We start from the raw sequence: 17,511 nt of genomic DNA, 5'->3' as shown, positions 1-17,511 counted from the left end.
TGTTTACCCCCATAATTTGGACCCATATCATCCTATTCCTTACCCATTATTTTCACATTTACAAATAACACGAAATAGTTCAAATTAAAAGAAAAAAATAGTTCATTACCGATTTCCTTTCTTGCTTTAGTTCCTGTACATATCGAGTTAATTCTACAGTAATCTGTGAAGTCATGTTCTCTGAAATAACTTCATGTTGCCCTGCATAATCATTCATTTCATTCAAAGTGGAAAGAAAAGCTTTACATGATGTATACCTGTGAAGTATAACAGAAATAGAAATTTTTATATCTGTATTTACTTATAAAAATATACTCTTTAACTAAGCTACAAGTCTTTCCCATTATTCATTAGTATTATGCTATAGGGAATATTAATTAAAATAAGTTTAATTTGTAAATTTCCCAAAAGAGCATACAGACAAAGCATTAATTATTTTCACCAAAATGACTCATTATTTAACTAAAGGTTAAAAAACTAATTAATGATTTTGTCAGAGTTAAGATAATTTTGTCACTGCTTATCTAACTAAAGTAAAGTAACTTCTGGGATAGCAATTGGTGACATTTTATAAGTCTCCACTGATAATGTTTCTGCCAAGTACTACATAACTAATATATACATTTTCCAATTGATAAATACAGGTATTACATTATGAACACTATGATGACAAAAATCAATAATCTTAATTTCCTAGAAACTGCTAGGTTATATATTTAATTTATTTTTAATTGTGTTAATATACACAACCTGGAAAATGTGAATATAATGAATCCCCTTTACCCTCTTTTGGGGCTTTAATAGTACTCAAAACAATTTGTTACATGACCAATTGACAAAAAATTTATTCTGTTTTGCTGTTTACTCTTTTTTGGTGGTAGGTTTACAATGTAAATAGTTATATTTTCTCTTTCAATACTTTAAATTAAGGTAAAATTAAACCTAACTTGCAAGTGCATGCTTCTTATCTCTCTCAAAGGATAAACAACATCAATGTTATGTAGACAAACTGATAATAAACATACTTGTATTCTTCCTCTTCCTTTGAATTCCTTTTGGGTTGATATTTCTTTGAAAGATTCCTAAAATTAAAAATATATATATACTTAGTCTAAGGTAGCAAAATTCTTGTTATGATTCTAGCAATTCAAAGAATGAAATGAGAGTTTTTAAATATTTGAACAATTGAACCAACACATTTACTACTATGTAATATCTTGAATTAAGTTACTAGGCATAAATACAAAAATTTTTTTAAATATATGGTCCAGGAGGGCAGCTGAGTGGCTCAGGGCATTAAGAGCCAGGGTCAGAGATGGGTGGTCCTGGGTTCAAATATGGCCTCAGACACTTCCTAGCTGTGTGACCCTGGGCAAGTCACTTGACTCCCATTGCCTATCCCTTATCACTCTTCTACATTGGAATCAATATATAGTATTGATTCTAAGATGGAAGGTAAGGGCTTAAAAAAATAATAAATAGAATACATGGTCCAGGCTCTAAAGGACAAAGAAGGTAGAAAAAGACAAGCAAAGAAAAGCAAAAACATCTAGCTATGATTTTAATTCCCATTCATTATTTTTTCAAGTCTATTATAATTTATTTAATTTTTAATTGTAGTTTTTAGAAAATTTTTTTCCATGTTTCCATGATTCATGTTCTTACTCTCCTCTCCATCCCTTTACCCCCCCTCCCATAGTGGACGCGCACTTCCACTGGTTTCTTCATGTGTCATCAATCAAGACCTATTTCCATATTATTGATAGTTGCACTGGGGAGGTCGTTTAGAGTCTTCATCCCAAATCGTGTCCACATCAACCCATGTGTTCAAGCAGTTGTTTTACTTCTATGTTTCCACTCCTGTAGTTCTTCTGAATGTGGTTAGCGTTCTTTTCCATAAATTCATCAGAATTGTCCTGGATCCCATTCATTATTAAAAGATGTAAGAATTCAGGTTTTTGCCTAATAAGTATGGTAAAGAACCAAGGTATTTACCTAGCTATGTGACCCTGTGTAAATCACTTAACCCAACTGTCAAGCCCTTGCCAATTATAATTAACACTAAGACAGAAGGTAAGGGTTTAAAAAAAATAATCTAACCAAGGCATTAAAATCTAAGAAATCAGTATGGAAAAGAATGCTACCCACATTCAGAGGAAGAACTACAGGAGTGGAAACAGAAGAAAAACTTGAATTCATGGGTTGAGGCGGACATGATTGGGGATGTAGACTCAAAACTACCACACCAATGCAACTATCAACAATTTGGAAATAGGTCTTGATCAATGACACATGTTAAAACCAGTGGAAATACACATCTGCCATGGAGGGGGAGGGGGAAGTCGGGGGGTGAAGGGGAAAGTAAGAGCATGAATTATGTAACCATGTTAACTTTTCAAAAAAATAAATATTAATAAATGTTTAAAAAAATCTAAGAAATCAGTGCTTCATTTACACACCAAAAAAAAAGTCATAGAGCACAGAAATACATTTTTGAGAATGTTATTATATAACACTGACTTAATAAAAATATTAACCTTTTAGAAGAAGTGAAATACCAATTAGGGTAGATGAGGAGAAATATTGGTGAGGTAAAAACAATCCCTTCTCCCAAGGAGCTCTAGTTAGGTAAGACAAAACATTAAAGAGGAGTCAGCTATATGGGAACTGGACAAACCTCATGATCTTTAGTGTACAGAGATAGAGTGAACAAAGCATGAAGTTCATGAAGTCACCATAGGTTGCATTAGCAGATCATATGTAAATGAATAGGAGTCTAGGGTATGTAGCAAAGAGGCAAACAGTTAAGATTCAGTGGGCTAGAAAACATACTAGCAAGAGAGATGGTAGAACATGAAGATCCTTTATTTTCACAGAATTTTTGGAATGAATTTCTGCTCATCCAAGCAGTCTGAGTAGATATACCCTATATCCCTTTGAGTATTAGTATTGCAGACACTGGTCCATGGCTGAGAAGGGAAGAGGATGATTGAATATAGGAATAGGACAAGAGCTCCAATTCCTTCCCAAGGAGGAGGGATGAGGGGTCAACATGTAATTGGAAGAAGATAAGGACTCCATGAGAAAGGTCCACTGGACACTGCAGGACCTGAGCAGGCATAGTCCTCCACCCCCAGGTAGGTTGGAGATGGAGAAATAAGGGAGTGGTAAGGAAAGTGGAAAAGCTCCCCTGATGCAGGCTCATGTGAGGTTCTATGGCACCACATGGGATCACAGTTTTTTCATCAAATAATGATTCTGCAAGATTAATCTTATCTTTTATGACAAGATAGATCAAGGAAATACAACTGATAGAGGATGACTGAATTTCAGGAAAGCATTTAATTAAAGTATTTGACTGTGAACCAGGTGGATTTTATATATTAGCGTGCGCACGCGCATGTGTGTGCGTGTGTTGTGTGTGTATATACACACACACACACACACATTTAAACGGAATAAGAACTAATCAAGTTCACAAGTACAAGATGTGGATATAAGTCTAGACAATAGTTCAATGTGGGAAATGTTGCAGATTTTATAGGACTACCTTACCAATGGCACCTTAATAAGCTAATGGGATCTTAGGCTACTTTGAAAGGTACCATGCTTGCGGGGAAAAAGCAATAGTTACACTACCTTCCTATGGTCAGCCTATCTCTGAAGCACTAAGTTCAATTCTGATAACTACATTTTAGGAAGAATGTTGATAAAAACCAGAACATCCAGACTGAAACAAGCCATAATGATAAAGGCCTTCTGAATTATGCTATGTGATAACTGATTGATGGAACTGAGGATGTCTAATATGAAAAAGTTTTGAGGAGAATATGTCTTCCCTGAGACTGAAAAACCTATGGACAATTATAACCTATGTGAATTAATTTGAACTCACCCCATCATGCCTTCCCTATCTCAGAATCTTTGAATTCCTAGCTGCCATTGCTCAAACTCCATTCTCTATTCAACTCTGACCACTACCCTATTCCCATTCCCTTCAATCCAACTCCACTGATATCCACTCTAAAGCTACACATCCCTTCTGTTGTGTTCTCTGGGACACCTATTCCACAAGTAACAAATTAGTTTCCAACTTAAATCTTTTTCTTTTTTACTCCCTTCATATTCTTAAACAATTTGAGTCCTGGCTTGTTCCTGATGACACACATTCTCTGGGCAGGAAAAAAATGTTCTTTATAGAAATATTCTACTTTCTCTCAAACTCCTACTCCAAATTCACTAGTTATGGTTATGGGGTAATTGGAATACTTTTTAGTCCCTGTTGGGATTTCCGGGCTCTCCTATTACCATTATTTGTTCAGTTGCCTCTACTCCACTGAGATTCTTCAATCCATATTTATCATTTAATAAAAATCTGGGAGTTGTTACCTATCAACCTCCAGAATATTCTCTTTCATCCCTAAGTGACTTCAATGCCCAACTTATCTTTTCTTCCTAACTCAACCTCTTATTAGGAGATTTCAATATATATATATATGCTACTTTCTTAAATAGATAAGCCTCTTAATTCATCACTTATTTTGTTGAGCTATTCTTCCACCTCACCTCAACTATATAGAGACCTCATCATCCACAAGTGTTCCACTTCCAAGTTCATGAAATCTGCAATTCCTCTATCTAATCACAATTTGTTGTCATTCTACCTCTCCCTCTGCCTTGAAATCCAAACCCTGTATTTCATCATCTCTCAGTTCTTTCCCAGGCCATCAACCCCACATTGGCTACACTCTCCTTTCTTCCCCATCTTTACCTCTTAGTGAACCAGTTCTACCCTATTCTGTCCTCTTCCCTTGAGTCTCATATCCTTTCATGTCACTAATCTGGCTCTGCCAAGCATGAGTCTTGAATCATTCCCACTGTCCACTGTAGGCTTTGCTCTTACCCACATAGGAGCTCTACTAATCTGGGAAAAAGAATCCCCAAACTGTGCTGACTGGGACCATTACAAATTTGTCACAAACCACAACTGGACTCTCATTTCCCTGATTAATTTGCTTTCCCACTCACCATAGCAGCTCTTCCAATTTTCTCACCTGTCTTCAAACCTATCATGGCTCTCAAATGTCCTATTCTCTCAGTTGAAAACTTTGTCTAATATTAACTGAAAAAGTGAGGCCATTAATTGAGAACTCCCTCTTCTCCTTTCCTCATCTCACATTACCCAGCTGCCTCCTGCCACTATCTTCTCCTTTATCCCTGTTCTCATTTGAAGAGTTGACTCTTTTCCTTGCCAACACGAACCCCTCTGCATATACTCAATTTTTTCCTCATTCTAGACCATCCTCCATTCAGCTATCATAACCTTCCTAAAAGCATAGGTCTGATCATATCATCTATCCCCAACTCTCATTTACAAAACTCTAGTGGCTCCCTACTGTATCCAGGATCAAATATAAAATCCTCTGTTTGGCTTTTAAAGGTTTTCATAATCTTGTCCCTCCCTACCTTTTCAAAAGTCTTCTTATATTTTATTCATTCTTACATAATCTATGATATAGTAATACTGGTCTCTTTGCTATTCCTCACACACTGACATTCAATCTCCAGACTGGCAATTTTTAGGGTTGTTTCCCCTTGCCTCCTAAATTCCTTGGCTATCACATCTCAGCTAAAATTCTACTTTCCAGAAGAAATCTTTCCCATTACTCCTTAATCTTAGTGCCTTCCCTCCAAGATTCTTATTTTATTATGTACATAACTTGTTCATATAGATGTTTGCTTATTATCTTGTACATTAGTTTATAAGTTCCTTTAGAGCAGGATATTTTTTCCTATCTCCAGCACTTTGTGTAGTAGAAGCTAATAAATATTGTTGACTTAATTTGAATATCATAATTATGGCTTCATGAAGCTAAAGGATTATGATGTGGAAGAGGGACAAGATTTATTTGATTTAGCTCCAAAGGGAAGACCCAGGAACAGTGAATGGAAAGTAAAGATTAACAAATTTGATTGGATGTGCTGAAAGTTCACAAGTAGAAAGGTTTGCTTCAGCAAGGAGTAGGTTATCTTTCACTAAAAATCTTAAAGCAAAAAAGTGATAACTACTTGTTGCAATGTAGAAGTGATTTCATATATGTTGGAGTAGATGACTTCTGAGGTCCTATTTAACTCAAAGATTCTCTGATATTTTGTTACAAAAGAGAGTAACATAATTTTATAATTAATCAAATATTAAATAATATTGGAAATATTGTCACATAATATATAATCAGAGTTTATCTGGGAGATCCTGATCAATTTTATGAATTCCCTCAATCAACTAAGATTATAAGGCCTTTGTCTAAAAGGTGATATCTATTATATTAGCAAGATGGATCGGGGATCAGAAGATAAGGGTTTTAAGCCTGATTCTACTACTATCTTAGACAAATATCATCAATACAATCTTTTTCTGATTTTTGAAAAATCCTTTCTTGTTCTAAAAACATATACATTTGGATATAACACCCAACACATACAGAACAAGTTCATTCCCATTTACTGGGAAAGGATATGAAAAATGGACATATAATAATTTTAGTTATATTTGAACCAAATGATAAGGAAAAATATATTAACTTGATAACTATTACCTTAACACAAGTTTGATAAAAAATCAAGACATATTTTCCTCCATTCCTTGTTAAAGAGTTTATTTTAAAATGTATGATAATCAATCAGTCTAAATAAGGTGCTAAAGGGAAAAAAAGGCAAAATAAATTTAACTTAAAGACTCAAAGTCTGGATGATGAGAAAGGATACAAATGGGAAATGTGCTAACTAACTATTTTAAAATTCATATGTGCTGCTAATAATAATAACATTTGTATGTTTGAAAAGTTGGACTCAATGAAGAGTATTCTAAGATGTGTTCTCAAAAATATCTACAGTACTACCTTTTAAAAAAAATCCAATACTCTTCTCCTCATTGTAAAAAAGATATTAAATTAAGGAAGTCATTTTTGAAATTGAACTAATATAGCAGTGGGTTTTCAGAATAATATTCCTCTACAATTGCCTATGAAAAAGCTTAATTTGAAATCTGCATACTTTATGTTAAAACATTCTCTTCCTGTTTCTCAGTATCAGATAAAATAATTATCTACTGGCTGGCATTAATTAATCTAAGTAGACACAAAAATCTTCACTAACTATACCTTCTATTCACACCTTTTCCAATTCCCAAACAAAACTGAACACCTTAGGTGGTAAGCAATATTCTGAAATTGTCACTCCCCTCCAATTCTAATGGATAATTTAAACTGGAAAAATGAACAAATGTTCTCAAGGCATTTCTGTAAATATTAATGAATGATCTGTACCTTAAAGAAAAATGCCTCAAAATAAAATTACTATTAAGGATTTTTCCCAAAAGGTGGTTTAAAGCTCTCATTCTCCTTTATCTGGACATATTTTGTAAAGCCTGAGAGTAGGAAATAGTTAGAGAAAGAATGTTATTACTACTCATATTTTAATAAAGATTATTAAATTAAGGCATGCCTGTGAAATGCAGACCAATGTTAAACTGCAAAGAACTCTTGACTCTCTACATGAATGAAATCATGGGTCTAGATCCACTCAAATACTCCCACGGCAAAATAAAGAAAGAAACATGTAATTCTATATACTTTTTCTTCAAATGAAAAATAAAACTCTATACAAATAAATTTTAAAATTATACATAAAACCTTAAATATTCTTTTTAATAATTCTGGCTTCAAAGTTTATCATGCTGAATATGTAATTATCACTCTAAAGTAAACAAGATGCAGTACACCAGAATTATACAATGTTGAATAAAAAAGATTAAGAGACATGTGAAAAAGATTAGGAACTGGATTAAAGAGATTTACTTGAATACATATGTCCTACTACATCAATTTGCCCCAATAAATGATAAATTGTTCCTTCTTAGGGCACGATGGTAAAAAAATATATTTCAGGAAAGACTATTTCTCTATCAATAATGTCTGCATTTTTTCAGTTATATTACAAATTTGGGGCCTACTTTATGATAGGCCCAATTAATTAATAAATAACAAGAAATTGAACCCGAAATTGTGAAGATGGGTTTAACTCTCCTCTTCCCACTTTTAGATTTAATCACCAAAAGCATATATACCCCCACATTTCCTTAAGTGAGGGGAGGTCCTCAACCCACATGCTAAACTGAGTGACAACTCAGAAACGACTGATTACCCGCTAGGCAGTCCTTAGAAAATTCTAAAATTGTGATAGGTCCATGTAAAGTAGAAGCAAGGCACAGGAAGTGACACAAAGAAGGCTCTTTAAAAGTAGTTGCAACTTCCTGTGACCACCACTTTTTCCTTCGAACTTGGCTTTGAGGAGCTCCGGCTTGGGACCTCAGACTGCTCTTGGATCTTCCTTTAGGATTAACAAGTGAGTGAGTGAAAAGGCTAACTCCTTTCCTGGTTCCTGGAGGGACTAGTGTCTGGAGAGGCCCCCTCCCTCATCTTGGAGGAGGAGGTTGCATGGCTGGAGCCCTTGATTAATTTACCCCTAGGCCCTCAGACTGGGCTTTCTGGAGCCCTGACAGAGTAAAGCCAGGGCCAGAGCAAATATTCTAGCTCGGGGAAGCTAGATTTCTTACTCTGCCCTCTTTCTCATTTCTCTATTTTCACTCTTTCCCTCTATTTTATAAATAAACTGCTTGAAAAGTCATTTTGACTTGAGATATATTAATTTCGGCAACCACATTTCTCTTATATTTAGTCCAAACTTAATTTTTAACCCTTACAAAATAAATAATGAAATGTTTAAACAGTTCCTGGAATATAACATTTAACATCACAATCTTTAGTCTCATGCCCAATCCCATCACTTTGGTTAAGAACAAAATGAAACAAGTTGTTGCCTGGGAAGTGAGACAAAAGACTGGATAAAACCAATTGAAATTTTTTGACACATATGGCATTTGTTTTCTGAAGGAAACTAAGCTCCATATGAACAGAAGTTAATGACTAAAATTTGACAGAGATGCTCAATTTATTAACTGTGTGACCAATAGAATAAATTTATCCCAAAAGGAATAAAAGAGATGAATGGTAAATTGAACAAAATCTAAAGGAGGGTACACATAATAAAGATGAAATTATTTTCTATGGAATAATTATGTAAGCTTCTAAATTGGCTGAGTACTGTCTTTCATACTCAAAGAGGACCAAAGACATCACCATATCAGGGTCAATATATAGTGTGTCTGCCTATAGCAGATTAGACCAATAGAAGCTTGTTCTACCATGGGTCAGACACAAGTAACCAAAAAACATAGACATTTGGAATAGAGATGTCTCTAAATTTGCTCATCTCATGTTCCTTTTGAGCTACTGCAATTCTGCTTTTCTCATATAGTGCCCTCTTTAATGTGGCTACATTAGGGGTGGATGGTCCTCTGTCAGTGTGTCCCATGTCTACCAATCAACACCGAAGTTATTCAGAAAGACCTTGAAAGCATCCTTATATTGCTCCTGACTTCATGTGAGTGTCTTGTATGAGTTCTCTGCAAAATAGTCTTTTAGGCAAATGTATGTTTAGCATCCAGATAATGTGGCCAATCCAATAGAGTTGCACTCACTGCAGTAGAGTTTGAATACTTGGCAGGTCAGTTTGAGAAAGGACCTTAGTTTCTGGTACCTATCTTTTTTTTAAACCTTTACCTTCCATTTTAGAATCAATACTATGTATTTGTTTTAAGGCAGAAGAGTGGTAAGGGCTAGGCAATGGGGGGTTAAGTGAAATGTCCAGGGTCACACAGCTAGGAAGTGTCTGAGACCAGATTTTTTTTAAAACCCTTACCTTCCATCTTGGAGTCAATACTGTTTATTGGCTCCAAGGCAGAAGAGTGGTAAGGGCTAAGCAATGGGGGTCAAGTGACTTGCCAAGGGTCACACTTGAGACCAGATTTGAACCCAGTACCTCCCATCTCTGGGTCTGGCTGCCCCCTCTGGTACCTATTTTACCAGGTGATCTTTAGAATCTTCCTAAGCAATTCAAATGGAAAAATTCAGCTTCCTTGCATAGCTCTAGTATACTGTCCAGGTTTCACAGGCATAAAATAAGGAGGTCATCACAACAGCTCTGTAGACCTTCAATTTGATAAGCCACCTAATACCTCTTCTCTGTCACATTTTCCTTCAGAGCTTCTTAAACACCAAGCTAGCTTTGGCAATGCATATATCAATGTCATCATCTATGTGGACAACTCTGGAAAGGACACTTCTATGGTAAATGAACTTTCTCACAGCATTCAAAACTTCCCCATTTGCTATAACCAATGGTACTATATATGGCTTGTAAAGTGCTAGCTGGTGAAGAAGAACTGTTTTCTTGGTGTTAATTATCAGGTAAAAATTAGCATAAGTAGTGGAGAATCAATCCACACTCTGATGCATCTCAATCTCAGAGGCTACAGTAAGTGCACAATTATCTGCAAATAAAAAGTCATGTAACCAATTCTCCCTCTACTTTAGTCTCAGTTTATAACCTTTTCAAATTAAATAATTTACCATCACTGTATTAGCTGACTGTGATGCTATTTTCATCCTCATTGAGAGTGCCTCACAACATCAATAAAAATATCATGGGTAGGGGGCAGCTGAGTGGCCCAGTGGATGGAGAGCCAGGTGAGAGACAGGAGGTCCTAAGTTCAAATCTGACCTCAGACTCTTCCTAGCTATGTGATCCTGAGCAAGTCAATTAACCTCCACTGCATAGCCCTTACTATTCTTTTGCTTTAGAACCAATACACAGTATTGATTCTAAGACCAAAGGTATGGGTTTAAAATAAATTTTAAAAATAAAAACAAAATAAAAAGTATGGTAGAAAGTACACAACCCAGCTCCATTTGTGACTGGGAAAAAGCAAGTGTATTGTCCATTATTCAGAACCCATAAGTATATGCCATCATGAAGTTGGTATATAATACTGATGCAACTTCTCTGAGCAACAGAATTTTGTGATTATTTTCAAAAGCCATATTGATCGACAGTATCAAAGGCCTTGGTCAGATCAACAAACATTGTATACAGATGTCTGTTCTGCTCCTGGAACTTTTCTTGGAATTGCTGGGCAGTAGATACCATATCAACTCTTTCTTGGCTGTTTCTGAAGCCATACTGGCTCTCAGGTAGATGATCATCTTCCAGGTGAAGGATGAGCCTCTTATGGATGACTTTGGCAAGAATTTTGCCAGCAATGACCAAGAGAAATCTCTCTGTGATTGTCACAAAATAATCCAATAACCCATTTCCTTTTCCTTTATGAGGATGGGCAATGGTGGCATCCTTGATCTCCTGGGAGATAACTTCCTTTTGCCATATAACCTACAAGATTTTATTCAGATTTTCTAAGAGCAGTAGACCCTCTGCCTTGTACATGTCTGCTGGAATGGAATAAGAGCCAGGCATTTACATAAGATGAGCCTAACACCATTCAAAATCTCTTCTTCAGATGGAAGGATAACTAGAGATATTGACTTCAACCTATTATATAGTCAGTGACTCCAGCATTGGTTGCTGATGGTCTGTTGAGAACACTATGGAAGTATTCAGTCCATCTTTCCAGGACTGTGACTTTATCACTGATCAGTGATATTAGCGCCATTCGTGCTAAGTAGTTATCCATTCCATATTGTGAGAGTTAGGGGTATGGCACTCCCACAAGACCTGGAAAATGCACATAAAAATTTTTGGCCCTCCCTTTGTACCACAGAAGTCTGCATTTTTTATTTTTTCCTTTAAGGGGTATTTACAGTACCTAATTGTAAATTTTTGGTTAAGTACATATTGCTGTTTCTAAACTTTTTCTGTGTCATCAGCTGGCTTTTGCATGTTTTCCATGACTTCTGCAAAACCACCAAAAATTCCCATTTAATTTCTTATGCCAATCTGTGATCTATCAAAATGAAAATAGAGAAAGTCAGAGTGTGGAAGGGATAACTGCAGTTGATATGCACGATAGGTCTTTAGACCAGATCATAAATAGCTTTCAAGACATTAAAGAAGTGCTTTGGATTGTTACTATCAGTGTAAAGCTGAATTTTATCCATCTTCTTAATGAATCAAGGATCTTGCATCTCTCTAAATTTCACTTCACTTTACTTCTGATGGAGTCAAACACTGCCTTCTTAAAGATGGATGAACTATCCTGATGGTAAATTCTGTGTTCTTGTTTTTCATTTAGAAGTTTCTGAATTTTTCCATCATTTTCACCAAACCAAACCTGATGTTTATGAATATTCTGGTCCAGATGAGCAAATATGGTGTTGTACACTAGATCTCTGAAAGCTGCCCACTTCTTTTCTGCTCTCCTGTAGCCTGTTGTGTGTTAGCTCCACCTTTCTGTCGAAGTCAGCAGCTAATTGTTAATGTGTGGAAAAGTGCTCTAAACAGTTGACAAGGCTTCTGGTAGTCATCTTCCTTAGTATTGCTGCTTTTGTTGAATGTGAATGTTTAGCTTAGAGAGGATAAGCATATAATAGGTCCTATAATATGTACCACACATTGCCTTCATCATTCTAAAATCTTGTCTGTCTTTTCTCCTTATGATGACATAGTCCATTAAAAGCCAATGTTTGTTGCAAAGGCATATCCATGAAGTTTTGTTGCATTTAGGTAAACAGAAGACACTGTTGGTGATGAAAAGGTCATGAGACACCTAAGTAGTAAATGACCACTGCTGTTGTTTCTAACTTCTTTCCTCTCAAAGACTCCCTTCCATGTCTACATACCTACACTGGCATTAAAGTCACTCAGAATTGGGGCAGCTAGCCTTTTGATACAGCCATAGCACTGCTTGGATTATATCCCAAAGAGATAATAAGGAAAAAAGATTTGTACAAAAATATTTATAGCTGCGCTCTTTGAGGTGGCAAAAAATTGGAAAATGAGAGAATGTTCTTCCATTGGGGAATGGCTGAACAAATTGTGGTATCTGTTGGTGATGGAATACTATTGTGCTCAAAGGAATAAAGAACTGTGTGAATTGGAATGACCTCCAGGAATTGATGCAGAGTGAAAGGAGCAGATACAGGAGAATGTTGTATACAGAGACTGATACACTATGGTACAATAGAACATAACAGACTTCTCTACTAGCAGCAATGTAAGGATCCAGAACAAGGCTGAAGGACTTTAGAGAAAGAAAACTAGCCACATTCAGAGGAAGAACTGTGGAAGGAGAAACACAGAAGAAAAACAACTGCTTGAACACATGGGCTGTTGGGGATATTATTGGGGATGTAGATACTAAATGATAACTCTAGTCCAGTATTTCCCCAAGTGGGAGCTACCGCCCCCCTGGTGGGTGCTGCAGTGATCCAGGAGGGCAGTGATGGCCACAGGTGCATTTATCTTTCCTATTAATTGCTATTAAAATTGAAAAAAAATTAATTTCCAGGGAGCTAAGTAATATTTTTTCTGGAAAGGGGGCAGTAGGTCAAAAAAGTTTGGGAACCACTGCTCTAGTCCAACTATCAATAATATGGAATTAGGTCTTGATCAATGATACATGTAAAACTTAGTGGAATTGTGCGTCAGCTAAGGGGGGCTAAAGGGGCTAGGGGGAGAGGGAAAAAATATGAAATATGTAACTAGGGGAAAATATTTAAAAAAAAAAAAAAAAGAATTGGGGCAGCTAGGTAGTCCAGTGGATAGAAAGCCAGGCCTGGACACGGGAGATCCTAGAGTCAAATCTGACCACAGATACTTCCAACTGTGTGGCTCTGAGCAAGTCAATTAACCCCAATGTTCTAGCCTCTTTTGCCTCACAATGAATAATTAGATATTAATTCCAAAAGAGAAGATAAAGTGTTTTTTTTATGTTTTTCCAAGTGTTTAGATCTAACTTTATTTGTGTGAAGTGTTTTGTAATTGTATTTATATAATTCCTGTGCTTGCCTGGGAAAATCTGATTTTCAAGTATTTTATATTGTCTAGTGATTTTATTCCATTCATTTATTTATTTATTTGAAAGCCCGAGTGGTAAGGGCTAGACAATGGGGGTCAAGTGACTTGCCCAGGGTCACACAGCTAGGAAGGGTCTGAGGCCAGATCTGAAACCAGGACCTCCTGTCTCTAGGCCTGGCTCTCAATCCACTGAGCCACCCAGCTTCCCCCTGTTTTTTTTGGTTTTTTTTTTAAGCCACCCAAAATTATTAGCTTGTTTTCTTTTGGCATACTGTTGATGAAGCTCTCCCAATCTTCATAAGTTTTTTCTTTCACCTCAGGGTTCATATCATGGTAGAAATATACACCTTGATGATGGTGGCTTGGCACTTTACTAAAAATGACAATTGCATTGTCAGGAGCCTGTCATTCACTCCTTTTGAGAGGCATATTGTTACGATTAAAAATGATAAAGACTGATATAATAAGAGAAATCAGTAGTTTAATTAAAGCCATGGCCATGTTGGTAAAATATATATATGACTGCGCCTATCTTTTAAATTTACCGCCAGAGCCCATCTTGTCCCTCTTGTAAGCCAGCCAATCCCCACCTCCCTTAGTGGGGAGGGGAGATGAGTTACCCACACGTGACAATAACTATCAAATCAAGAACAAGGGACTGCCCTTTGGGCAGTCCAAATCAGTGTAGGGACTGCCATTTGTCCACTTGAATTAGAGGTGGACCTACAGGAAGTGACGAGAGACACTTTCTCTTTAAGTATGTTGGTTACTTCCTGCTGAGGGGGTTCCCACTTTGTACTTGGTGCAGAAGGAGCTCCTGAGACTTCAGGCAGCTTCTACTCAGAATGGTCACATGAGTAAGTTAGGCTGACTTCCTTGGCCTAGCTTGGCGTTTCCAAACTCTACCTTTAAGTAGGCTTATAGCCTATCTGATTGCTAGGCCTTGTGGCTTGTAGCCTCATTTATTTAGCCTTTTAATCTTCTCTCTCCGTCCAGGCCTCTGAAGGCCTGGACTAGCCTCTCCCTCTCTCTATTTCCCTACCTTTTACTTTCCTAATTGTAAATAAACTACCTTAACCCCGATCCTGACTTGGGTCTATTTTAATTACGGAATCAATCTGAATTGTTGATTCCTGGCGGTCACACTTTAATTATATATCTATAAATACTAAAATCTCCCTCTTACAATATGAGCTTGTTGATGAGATGAGATTTGATTCTAAAATCTATGCCAGCTTCCTGATGCTCCTCATTAGGGTGACTACTCCAGACATATTTGTATCTAGCTCCAACTTCATAAAATTGACCTTATTTGCCAGTTTTGTTTCATTCAGGGCTGCTGTTTGGATATTTATTATACCTGCTGAGCTCTCTCACAAGAGCTGTTTGCCTTTCTGTTCTGAATACTGTATTTGTATCCAAATTACATGAATTTAAAAATATTTCATTAGTATTTCAATGGAGCATGTTTCAATGGAGCATGTAGGGAATGCCCATAATGGTGAGGAACTTGACATATAGTAGTATAAAGTTTAGTTGAAAGAAACAGATGTTTAGTCTTGAAAAGTGAATATTAGCATGAACATGATAAATGTCTTAAAATAGACTTATCATGTAGAAGAGAAATTATGCTAAACTTGGAAAAGCTGTGGAAAAACAAATTTAATTAAGAAAAACTTCCAAACAATAGTGGTACAATAGTGAAATGTTCTGCTTGGGGAGACAGTGGTTCTATCTCGGTAGAGTCCTTAAGAGCAGCCTGTATGACTACTTTTCAGGAATTTCTTACCACTTAATAATAGGTTAGACTAGCTTCTAATGTTCCCACAAAGCGGAATAGGAATTAGAAAGATTATAAATAGTTTACTTCAGAACATCACCATTAAAATAATGGCATTACGTTATTTTAGTTTAATTTTTTGTATAATTATTGTACAATCCCTTGTTATTTTTTAAAAATTATTTCATTAGGCATTATTGTACTGTTTTTGACTCAATGGAGAGAAAATATTTAGGTCACACAATTGACCTAGATAAGAACAGTAATTTATTATAATCTTTAGGAACTTAAATAAGTTCTACCCAACATAAAAACTAATGAAATTCTATAGCAAAGTAAATAAGGATCATATATACCCATAAGCCATTAAAGCTTAATAAATTCAGTTCTCCAAATAATTTTTAAATCCTATACAAATCACCAAAATATTTGGTTTAAAATCCAAAGATGACAAATCCCTACACATTTTAATATTAATATTATTTGTCTCAATGCTCAACAAAAAAACATAAAGGAATTGATCATTAACATAATGACCCAGCTTTTAGTTTTCTCACAGCTTAAGTTAAAGTTTTGTCTTAGACAATGGATTATTATTATTAAAACAAATAAATTCTTCTTGCGCTTAAGAAAAACCAAATAATTCCAAGGCTATGCAAATACATACATGATTATATACTATTTATAAATTTCTTAAGTCTTTAAGGTCTTTTTACAATTATTAATATAGTTCTTTTTCTCAACATCAACTTACCTAAGTTGCTTTGCATAGCTGATTTCAATCTCTGTCCGTTCCTTGACAAATTTGATATATTTCTCTAGAATATCAATTCCCCATTGGGTGTGTTTTTCTAAGTTGTCAAATTGATCCTGTTAAAAGACAAAGAGGCAGATGGTTTAGAATTTTGTTTTCTTTGGGCAGAACTTAAAATAATGATTTCCATAGTACTACTGTTATACAAAAAGTATTACTTATATTTCCCATGATTTTAACTAAGTACTATAGTTAACCATTTAAAATCAGCATTACCAAATTTAATTTGATAGCTTCCTTGTTCATAACACATATGCCAATGGGAACAGTATTGTCATATATAATTTCTTTGGAGCCTGGCATAAGATCTTGCCTGTAATTCTTTTTTGTTCTCATTAATTCAAAATCACCCTAATGCCTAACATTCTGACCACTAATCCGAGTGGAGACTCAAAATAAATGTCTGGATTTGGTGATGGTACTCTTAGAATGAAAGCAAAATTCTGTCTTTAAAAATGAGCTAGTAGGGGGCAGCTGGGTAGCTCAGTGGGTTGAGAGCCAGGCTTAGAGATGGGAGGTGGTCCTAGGTTCAAATTCGACCTCAGACACTTCCCAGCTGTGTGACCCTGGGCAAGTCACTTGACCCCCATTGTCTACCCTTACCACTCTTCTGCCTTAGAGCCAATACACAGTATTGACTCCAAGACGAAAGATCTTACTAAATAAATAAATAAATAAATAAAACAAAAGTAAATAAATAAAAATGAGCTAGTGAAACTCTTTTACAAAACATGTTATTTCTTCACTTTTTGTAGATGATGGCATTACAACACATTATAGCAAATAATCAGTATGCCTCTCAATGTCCAAATTAATTCTTTTTCTTATTCTTTAAATACAATATTAAATCTTAAATTTTAGTTGAAATTGTGGCTTTATCATATATTTTTTTTATCAAAGTTTTAACTAAGTTTGGCTAGGTCTTGGAAACCATAAAGAATATAAAATTCAAACAAGGAAAACGCTAATAATTCACATTCTTAAAGGA

At 35.7% G+C, this 17,511-nt stretch overlaps 1 protein-coding gene across 6 annotated transcripts in view; it reads right to left on the bottom strand.

Annotated features, from left to right (window-relative positions):
• The window catches only part of FNBP1 (formin binding protein 1), a 194,700-nt gene that overhangs the window by 87,502 nt on the left and 89,687 nt on the right, over window positions 1–17,511 (bottom strand). For all 6 annotated transcript variants that reach the window (XM_044663984.1, XM_044663985.1, XM_044663986.1 and 3 more), the window contains exons 2-4: window positions 16,464–16,579; window positions 1,026–1,082; window positions 110–257 (exon numbers count right to left, since the gene is read on the bottom strand). In XM_044663984.1, the coding sequence (XP_044519919.1) occupies window positions 110–257; window positions 1,026–1,082; window positions 16,464–16,579 (321 nt within the window). The remainder of the gene's footprint in view (window positions 1–109; window positions 258–1,025; window positions 1,083–16,463; window positions 16,580–17,511) is intronic.

Source organism: Gracilinanus agilis, chromosome 2 (genome assembly GCF_016433145.1).
Source record: "Gracilinanus agilis isolate LMUSP501 chromosome 2, AgileGrace, whole genome shotgun sequence".
Taxonomy (NCBI): Eukaryota; Metazoa; Chordata; class Mammalia; order Didelphimorphia; family Didelphidae; genus Gracilinanus; species Gracilinanus agilis.
This window is presented reverse-complemented; position numbering and strand designations above follow the sequence as displayed.